Here is a 10,760-nt window from a genome sequence, read left to right on the forward strand (position 1 = left end):
GAAGGATGAAATGACTTGAAAAGGGAACAAGCTCATCTTCTGGTTCCCTTTTCAGGTCATTCCTACCTTCCAGTTCCAAGAAATGCTGTATATGAAATAGTATTCTCTCAATGGTTCTCAAAGTGGGGTCCGGAGACCCCCAGGGGTCCTTGAGGGGGTTCAAGGGGGTCCCCAGCAAAATGACTTAATATGGCATCAACATCAGTGTAACCACATTAACTGGATATTTGAAAATAGCCGATCTACAAGCTCACAACACATTGCGATGTGATACTTTGTGAGCTTGTAGATCGGCTATTTTCATATTTTAAAAAGGCTTGAAAGTAATTTATAAATATTTAGGTGTGGAACTCCACAGCAATCCATCTCCCAGGGGTCTAGACTCCAGTGCATTGTAACAGGATAATGCTCTGAGAGAGACATCTTCTGTCTCCATTTATCTGTTCGCTATAATATGGTGTATTCATGTTATTTTTAAAGACAAATTGACATTTATAAAAAAAAATATATATATATATTGTACCTCCGCGGACCCCCTGTTGAAGACCTTTGCAGTAGACAATAATCTACCATAATCTACCATATCTTATAAGGTAAAAAGCCCACCATTTTATACATATACAAGTAACCAAGTACATTTACTCAAGTGCTGTACTTAAGTACACATTTGAGGAATCTTTACTTTTCAATTTCTTCTACTCCACTGCATCTCAAAGGCAAATATTGTACTTTTTAAATCTTATTTGAAAACTTTTGTTTACTTGCAACAGAGTATTTCTGCATTGCAGTATTGATACTTTTACTTAAGTAAATCATTTGAGTACTTTTTACACCACTGATTTCATACAGGTAAACATACACAGAGGAAGACATCTTGCCCTGGGGAGCTTTTAACCGTGCAGAAGGATGAAATGACTTGAAAAGGGAACAAGCTCAACTTCTGGTTCCCTTTTCAGGTAATTCTACCTTCCAGTTCCACCTCTGCCAAGATACTAGAAATGCTGCTACAATATATGAAAGAATATTCTCTCAGTGGTTCTCAAAGTGGGGTCCGGGGACCCCCAGGGGTCCTTGAGGGGGTTCAAGGGGGTCCCCAACAAAATGACTTAATATAGCATCAACATCAGTGTAACCACTCTATTTTTTACTTTGGATATTTGAAAATAGACGATCTACAGGGCAACATTAAAAGGGTGGATTTGTTCCTCAACGTAGTGCAAATGTGCATGCAAAGTTTCACCGCAATCGGACGCTGTGTTCATGATTTGCGGCATTTTGTTCAAAATGGGCCATTCCTGCAAACTTTAGATGTCAATTTTAGCCAATCAGGATGGAATATGAAAAATCAAATAACACATTGTGGATCACAATCACTGCTCCCCGCCCCCACTGTACTGAGTACATCGATGAGTATTGGCTTTAATTTGGTGCCTCCCTACAGTATACAGTACTGTATAGTAGGTCTTTAAAGTAGTGTAATCAACTTTTCACCAAATGTTCTTTATGATAGATGCATCTCTGACTGGATTTAGTTTAATCTGATAGACAACTGAATGTATTACTAACAAGGTGATCAGCAATTATATGTATTTATTTATTAATATAAAGAAAATGTATTATCATTGAATTTCTTCTATGTCTAGGTGGCACATCGCCCCATGATGGACTTCTTAGTGTTTCTCTCAGGTTTCAAAAGCATTATATAACACTTTGGTCCAAACAACGGCACCAAAAGGCCAAAACTAGATGCTAAAATAGCAAATACCTCCACTACGTCTGCATATTTGCCTGGAGAGCTGATATATGCTGGGATGAAGGCTAACCACACGGCACAGAAGATCAACATGCTGAAAGTGATCAACTTGGCTTCATTGAAGTTGTCTGGAAGATTCCTTGCCATGAATGCTAAGACAAAGCTGAGGAGTGCCAGTAAACCAATATAACCTAGTAACACTGCAAAACCAACTGTTGATCCCACTTCACACTCGTAGACTATCTTATCACTGTGGTATTGTGTGTTTTTATGAGGAGCTGGTGAGGCAGACACAAGCCAGGCTATGCAGATTATTGCCTGGATGGAAGTAAGAGTCAGAACTGTTCCTCTCTGCTGCACAACACTGAAAAACTTCATAATGTCTGCACCCCCAGGCTTGGAGGCCTTGAACACGGCCAACACCACCATAGTCTTTACCAGGATACACGAGACACACAGCACAAAGCTGATCCCAAATGCTGCGTGCCTCAGCTGACAAGTCCAGAGTCTGGGACGGCCAATGAACAGAAGTGTGCACAAGAAACACAGTTTGAGTGACACCAAAAGTTGCAAGCTGAGTTCTGAGTTGTTGGCGCGCACCATGGGTGTGTCTTGATGATAGATGAAGATTCCCAGGACAATGACACAGATGAGTGTGCCTAGCAATGAGATGGCTGTCAAGGAGATACCCAGGGCCTCATTGTAGGAGAGGAACTCCATGCTCTTAGGGACACAGTGGTCACGCTTGGGACTGGACCAGAAGTCCTCTGGACAACTGGTGCACTCTGTAGAGTCTAACAAAGAAGAGAAGTTTAAGGAGAGAGATAAGTAAAGTATTGTCCTAAAGATAACCTACATCCTACTATTCTACAATGAATTTGGAAACCTCTGTCCTTCCTCTGTCTGTCTTTCTGTCTGTATTCTGGGCTATTTATTATTAACTTTACTAGACCATACCCGTGGGGGGATATGCGCACATGATCTGGCAACCCGGGAGCCACCGAACACAAAAACGCTAATAAACAGCTGGCTGTGTGCAAATTCAGATCAATTGCTCCAGCCACTGAGGAGAAACGGGCAGAACCAATTTTGAACTTACCACTACACCACGCACTACACCACGCACTACAGAGGTTTGTCAAATTATAGGAGGATTAAACTTTCAAATGTTCCCCAATGGAGAAGGACCGTAGATGAAATGAAACCGAGTCACGGTCGTAAATCGCCACAATTTAAACACTTAATTATCCACTGTTAGAACAATGCGCCTGTGAGCCGGGTGGTCTGACTCACGCTCACTACATTAGTTGCTGAGGACTCGGCAAATAATGCAAAGGCCCCTCCTCCCCCCCATGTCAAAGTAGTTGTCAATGTTTACAACTTGATGTGAGGACATGTGGAAATATCCTCATGGACCCCAAGAGAGAGAGGAAAAAACACTATGACGAGTGATACGTTTAACATGTGTTCTCTCCCTCTTTTACAAGTTTGAATAAACAGTGACGTTCCGCAGATGCGCATCTCTCTCTAGTAGTCAATCTATGTTATTAACCAAGCTGGGCACTGCGTATCTGCCTCTGTTCTGTGACTTTATACACACCCGTGTTCGTTGGGGGAGCCGGGCGGTGGATGCCAGGCGAGGAAGCTGGCCGGGGAGGGTGATATTTGTCACTGCACGTACTCCTACAGGCTTGGGCAGCACGTTAGGCAGGAGGCTTTACGTCCTCCCGGTGGGGGCTCCTTAGTCAGTAGTATACAATAGCAGTGACAACAACACTCAAATGTGTGTGGAGAGGAATTAATTGGCCTAACGACTGCACTGGGAAGAATAAGGGGTAAAAAGCACACACACAAAAAGAGTCCAAACCAACCTGTCTGATTGCTGATCTCTCCCTCAGAACAAGCAATGCAGTCAAAGCAGCAGACAGGTTCTCCTTTCCTTCTGGCCAGACGGGTTCCAGGAGAACAGCTCTCACTGCACACTGACCGAGGAGGCTACAGAGGAAAGTAACAATGACCGGTTTCAGTCTAAACTAAATGACATTCACATCATGAGCTGAACATTAGGTAATTTTAGCCAGCCAAAAGTGACCTTCTTGGATTCAAAGTTCCAGAAGATGCTGTCTTCATCAAGGATGAGTTCTTCATCTCCGGAGGCTGATTTCTGGACCACACCTACGTGCTGAACGTTTGTGCTTCCATCAGGGAGCCACGCCCAGTTCATGACATCCAAGATTGGTAAAGAATCACCATTCTCATCAAATGAAACATGATCACCAAATGATGTGGTGAAGTTGATCTTTTCCAGGTAATACACAAGCTAGAAATGGTGACGAGCAGAATTAGGCAGAACATGAGAGTTTAAAAACCTTCTAAGTTACATTGACAGGAATTGTTATATTAACACATTCGGTGCCAGAATTTTATAATAACAGATTACGTTCGGTGCCAGAAATCTCACCGTTGAGCTGCGCGGCGCTGTTTAAGCTGTAGACTCCACGACGAGCAATCCATGTGAAACAAAGCATGCGCGCATTTTGCACGATGGTCCTGGCTAACGCCTGGAACAATAACATCTTTACCACGGGTCACAATGGCAGAGCGATCGCGCATACAAAATGAGTCGTTTCCCCAACGTAAAACGTTTCGGAGTTATAGGGGTTTTAGAGAAGGAGATAGAACGGAAGCGGATGGGGAGCCATGTTTTTGGCACAGTGATCTATAAGGCCCTTCCTTCTCAGATTCACCGTGGGTGATTCCAGAGCTGCTCCAGCCCCTCCCGTGTGGAAAAAAACAAAAAGACTGAAAACACGGTTCAGACCGTGTTCGGCACCGAAGCGCTACTCTGTGAAAACACGGTTCAGACAGTGTTCGGCACCAAAGCGCTACTCTGTGAAAACACGGTTCAGACCGATGTGTTAACTACCCCCTTGCATAAGATTTAGAAAAAAAGAAAAACGTATCCAATTAGGAGAGAGAACTCATGCAGGATAAATAAGTGAAATTGGAAGGAATGAAATAAATAAATGAGGAGACAGAACTGGAACTGGAATTCACAGTCTGATAGATGATCTGTTAGATGATCTTTGTGGGGTTCCCTCTCCTGATTGGATACCTACTGTACAATTAGGCAGCACAATAGATGCTCCGTTCTACACATTAGGACCTGATGTCTGTTAAAGCTGGCGACATTTTGGAAGCCGAAGTCGAGGACGACAGGGACCAAACGGATCCTTCACTAAATCTGGGACCCGGGAGATGCATCAAAGGTGACGACCTACCACACCGGCAATGGACCCTGCTGGGAACTATCTACATCAGGGGTCTTCAACGTTTTTTTGGCCAAGGACCCCCTAGCTGACAGAGAGATGAAGCAGGGACCCCCTACTCTATATTGTATACAATTGTGTTACAGATGAAAGTTTATTTTTCACTTAGTCTGCTCTTTTTTCCCTCTACACCTATAGCCTCTTTGCCAAAAAATAGCAGCTCTAGGCCTACAAGCTCTCAACGCCTCGCAGCGCAAGGCGTTGAGAGCTTGTAGATCTGCTATTTTCGGCTAATGTTCCCCTCAGAAAAGGAATTCTAGGGTTCAAGTGGTTAATGTAAAAAAAAACTAAATCCTATCACACAAATATTTGGTGGACCCCCTATAGTAGCTCTGGGGACCCCCTAGGGGTCCCGGATCCCCTGTTGAAGACCCCTGATCTACATACTGGGGTCGGCTGCTTCAAATCATTTGTGAGCTACAAGAGCAGTGAGTCTGAGTAGAATGCCAAACATATCATTTCCACCTGCCCCTACATACCACTTTCAGAAGAACCTATAACCTCCACCTGCCAAATATACAGACCACCTTCGGAAGAACAATTACCACCTGCTCGCTCTACAGACCACCACCTGTCTCTTGTTTATCCACCAAGACCAAGACATTTGCATTTTCATTATTCTTCTAAATTTGAATCCAGGTAAACAGTGAATTGATATCACACCTGCCATGGCTGTATTGTCTTCAAACTGGCACAGCTGTGCCCACTGAAAGGCCCTCTTCCTGGCACACATTGCAAAATGTCATGGAGGGCATGGGCCAGAGCATACACAGCCTTGTACACATTATAATCTGCCCTGAGTTCAGAGACATCCAAAAGTTTAGTTTGTGCTGTTCCTAGGTCCTCTTGTCCAGTACAAACCCTTCCACGAGCATCCACCCACTCTGATGGAAGGGGTGCAAATTTACACCGAAATGTGTGCTCCCAAAACTGCCTCACCTAAAGAAACAACAATGAGGACTTAATATAACTTGTGAATATATAAAAACTACATTTTCAGGCCTGAAAATCCAGTCCTATATTGCGCTGATCAGAGAAATGTCAGCGAGCCAATTGTGCCCAACATGTACGCAATTCTGTTTAGGTTTTTTGTGACAATTGTCATGGCAGATCCCTGAAGAGCATTTGTGCCATGTAGGTGAGGATTGGAGCAACCGGGGGACCCTGACGTGGCCCCAGGTGTGACTGTTGTCATGGCAGACCCCTGAACTGCGTTTGTGCCAAGTTTGGTGCTAATTGGAGAAACGATGTACCCAGGTCCACTGTCATACCTGTGCAACCTTGCGTTCGGGAGGTAGGGGGGGAAAACAATCAGTTTCACCCACGTCCGGTGGTCGGATCGACTTCTGTTTTTTACCGGTGGATTCCTTGTACGCAACAATGGGGAGGGGGAGGGGGAGAGGGGGGGGGCAAGCAGTGTATCGGGTAGTAGGAAGGAAGTGGTCATTATTTTATGAAATTGGAAGTCTGTGGGACCACCAACCAAGTGTGGAGCCTGTAGCATGTTGGGAACTGGAGTTATGGCTGTTTAAACCCCAGCCAATAGGAACACAGAGGAGGCGGGCATCAGCAAATTACAGCCTATACCTATTGGCCGTCTAAGACCACCCACCAAGTCTGGGGCCTTTAGCATGCTGGGAGTTAGGGCTTTTTAAACCCCAGCCAATAGAAATGCTATTCTTATGGCAGACCCCTGACCAGTGTTGGTGCCAAACTTGGTGTGGACCAACGGTGCGCCTCGCAGGTCCTCACGTTATACGTTTGTGACGTCCACCATCCACCGCCCACCAGCGACCCATCCTCTAGGAAATTTTAATATAAGATAATAAAATAAAATAAAAAAAAAGATTGTACAAAAGACTTACGATGTTATTTTCATGGCTGTCGGGATGTATCTTTAACAAGAAGTCCTTGAGACCTGGTATCTCTCCACGACGAATGGCAAAACCCAGGGTGCCTCTCAGGTACGGCAAATAATGAGGAGTCTGGATGGTAGTATCTGTCGTCCAACCTGCATCGGCAGGTAACATCCATTGTATACCTGCGACGTTCTGCTTTACCACCTGTTGATTGGGTTGAAATACAATAATGACTATAATATAATAATACTCAAAATAACAATAAAAATAATAATAATAATAATAATATTACACACACAAACACACACAGTTGAATTGCAACGTAATGAACTTATGAAGCGATGTCTTTCTTCAATATAACTAATTATCTTCTAATTATGAATCTTCATTATTCGTAGGCCTATATAGCTAAATCTAAAATGAAACAGATGCTTTCCCGTATTGAATGGATATCTTAACACAAACCTCCTCCATGAGATTAACTATGTAAGTCCCATAGGCGAAAACAATGACCACACGAGCTGTGGAGGTCTTCATCACAGTAGCAATCCTCTGAAGTTTAGCCAGGTCGTTGTCCCAGGGCAGAGCCTCTGAATAAGCCACACAACCCAGACCAGACTGGGCCAGCTCAGACTGGAATGTTAGGGCAGCATCGTGGCCATAGTCATCATCACTAAATAACACTCCTACCCAAGTCCACTCAAACCACCTCATGATTTGGAGCATAGCTTCCACCTGATTGGATAGAGAATGTATGGATGAGTGTTAGATCAGAGTTCTTCAACAGGGGGTTCGGGACCCCTAGGTGGTCCTCAGAGTTAATACAGGGGGGCCGCCAAATATCTGTGTGATATGAACTCTTTAAGTGTGCCTACCATGCAACCATACCATCCGCCATACTTAATAATATGTATTCTTCCCGCAACATTTCGAATACAAAAAAAAAGTCTAATAGATTCTCTTTTGATGCTGTCAACAGAGACATATTTGGGCCAGATATTTACTTGTTTTTTGCTGGGCCAGCTCTGGCCCGAAACTGTTCCGGACCTGTAATGAGACTCCACACTGGATTTGGCCCATTGTGCAAAAAGACAGTGGGCCGGATCAGTTTTACACATGTGGACCGGATTTTGACATACATCTGACCCGGATTCGGTCCAGTAAAATGTTGCTATCTGGGTAGGCTCCAGCAGTAGTTCTCATTCCTTTCTCGACGAGGACCCACTTGAAAATCTCAAAGCGTTTGTAGTCCATGCATCTCCCGTGTTAAGTGGTCAGACGGGTGGGCAAACTGGGCATGTTTGTTTTAATGATCAACCAAGTGATTATGTTTCCGGTATGGATCAAAGTAACTAACATATACCATAATCAATGTCTCTGTCGGATGGAAATCTCAAACGTCCAAAACTGTTCTATTCAAATTCCAAAATAGCAAAAGTAGCAGATCTACAAGCACAAAACGGGTCGCTTAGCGCCATGTTTCGAGCTTGTATATCGGCTACTTTTGATGCTTTTGTGTGACTCTCTGGTATGATCAAGTAGGGCATTCATTTTTGGAAAAAAAAAAATAGGTTTCTGCCCGACAGTTTTCTTTACTTTTTTTAACATGTTGACCCCCGGCCCACATGTTGGGAATGGCTGCACTAGAATAATGTTTTTGTCCAGTGTGTGGAACATGAACTACTGGATACCAACACATCTATTGTTTGTAGAAGTTCACCTGGAAGACATTAGTGACGAACGTTCTAAAGAAGGATGGGAACTGATACACATCACTCAGACAGGAGCAGCTAGCATAGTAACTTATCTGAAAAAGAAAAAAAACAACAACAACAAATACAACTATATACTGTATTATACTATATCTCTGCTGTCAGGCAGAAAACAGCTATGTCCAAAATATAAACTTTTCAGGAAATGAAACAAAACATGTTTTTAGAACAACACAATACTGCCTCATCAAAGTTGGTCATATACATGGTCAGATACTTGAATGTGTCCGACTTGGTCATTCTAATCAATGAAGCAGTGGTGGAAAAAGTAAAGTTTTCAAATAATTGTGGGGGAGTAAAAGTACAATATTTTCCTCTGAGATGTAGTGGAGTAGAAGTAAAAGTATTGAAAATTGGAAATACTCCACTAAAGTAAAAATGCCTCAAAATTGTACTTAAGGACAGTACTTAACTTAAGTAACTCAGGCCTGGGCAAAGAATCAAACTTCCAACACAGATGAATTGTGCTCTGACCTTTTCAAAGCCTGCTTCACACTCTATTCACAACCTGCCCTCTCTGCTCACATGCTCTGCTGCAAGTAAATATGTTCTATGTCTTTCAAACTGTAAAAAGGACAAAATACATTACTCATCATATTTTAAATTTGTAAAACCAAAAATTAAAGGGGCATGAATAAATAATAATGAATAAAATGTAATTTTGTCAAATCTTTATGATAGAGTATGTTAATACAATCTAACTTATACAATCTGTATGGTAGAGTATGTTAATACAATCTAACTTATACAATCTGTATGGTAGAGTATGTTAATACAATCTAACTTATACAATCTGTATGGTAGAGTATGTTAATACAATATAACTTATACAATCTGTATGGTAGAGTATGTTAATACAATATAATTTATACAATCTGTATGGTAGAGTATGTTAATACAATCTAACTTATACAATCTGTATGGTAGAGTATGTTAATACAATATAACTTATACAATATGTATGGTAGAGTATGTTAATCCTACTATAATTCTAGTAACCTCTGTAGTGGTAGGTGAAGCTACCCGGTTCTCCTCAGTGGCTGGACCAATTGCTCTGATTTTGCACACAGCCATTGACCATTACCATCTCAACTTAACTGTGAAGCCCATTTTTCAATTTCATCAAATCTCAGCTTCTTATTAGCGTTTATGTGTCAAACAATGTCGCCTCCCGGGTTGCCAGATCCTGTGCGCATATCCCCCCACGGATGCGTCGACCGGGTATGGTCTAGTACAATATAACTTATACAATCTGTATTTAACTTATATAATTGGGGTGGTTGTATTTTGTCTCCCTGCTCTTCTATTGATATTTAGATCGTGTCAAAGGTCATGCATGTCTCAGCTAGACACAGGATCTGACACAAATTTGTATCTGATGGTCAAGATTAAATTCATCCCCTGAGCAAGCAGGCAGGCTCTATTAGCTCAATGGTAAAAATGTCATCACTTGCGCAGGAAACTGTGTTCAAATATGGGGTCGAAGAGGAAAGGTACATAGTGCAGCTTTAAGCATAATAAAAGGTTGAGGTAAAAGGCCAGGGATTCAAGTAGGAAACTTACCACGGGCACTCTGTACAAACCCAATATTCTAGAGATGGCAATAGAACTTATTGAGGTAGAAGGGCCCACAACTCCGAGCACTGGAGGAGAGCCAACACAGCTCTCATGCATTTGGAACTGTTCCTCTCTCCCACTGACCAATGACAACGCTGCGCGGAATGTAACTCCAAGCGTGTAACAGTTATCATAGATACTGTATCCCAGAGTGACATTGGGGAGCAGGCTGGGGTTTCTGTTGATCTCGTTAATTGCAAACGCCATGGTCTGGGCCTGTTTGAACCCTTCAATGTAAAAACTAACACACACACACACAATTGCACTGTAACCTTGAATATCGTTTGTATACTGTCCATATTTCAACTTCACACATGGCTGAGACAGTATCCATACTGGACGACAACACATATTAACCCATTAAAGACCTGGAACGTATCTGTGTCACTTTTTGATTTGAGCTAAGAAGCATTATTTTTACACTTTGGCT

The 10,760-nt window shown here is 42.5% G+C and overlaps 1 protein-coding gene across 1 annotated transcript; it reads right to left on the reverse strand.

Annotated features, from left to right (window-relative positions):
* Positions 1 to 1,639: 1,639 nt before the first annotated feature.
* Positions 1,640 to 10,537, reverse strand: LOC311046838 (extracellular calcium-sensing receptor-like; the record flags this gene model as incomplete). Its single annotated transcript, XM_084059408.1, has 7 exons — positions 1,640 to 2,547; positions 3,625 to 3,748; positions 3,846 to 4,073; positions 5,746 to 6,021; positions 6,354 to 6,449; positions 7,407 to 7,676; positions 10,277 to 10,537. 7 exons carry the CDS (start codon positions 10,535 to 10,537, stop codon positions 1,640 to 1,642), a joined length of 2,163 nt encoding a protein of 720 aa, XP_083915534.1.
* Between the last annotated feature and the right edge of the window lie 223 nt (positions 10,538 to 10,760).

This window comes from Gymnoscopelus microlampas, assembly GCF_963454915.1.
Source record: "Gymnoscopelus microlampas genome assembly, chromosome: 6".
NCBI lineage: Eukaryota > Metazoa > Chordata > Actinopteri > Myctophiformes > Myctophidae > Gymnoscopelus > Gymnoscopelus microlampas.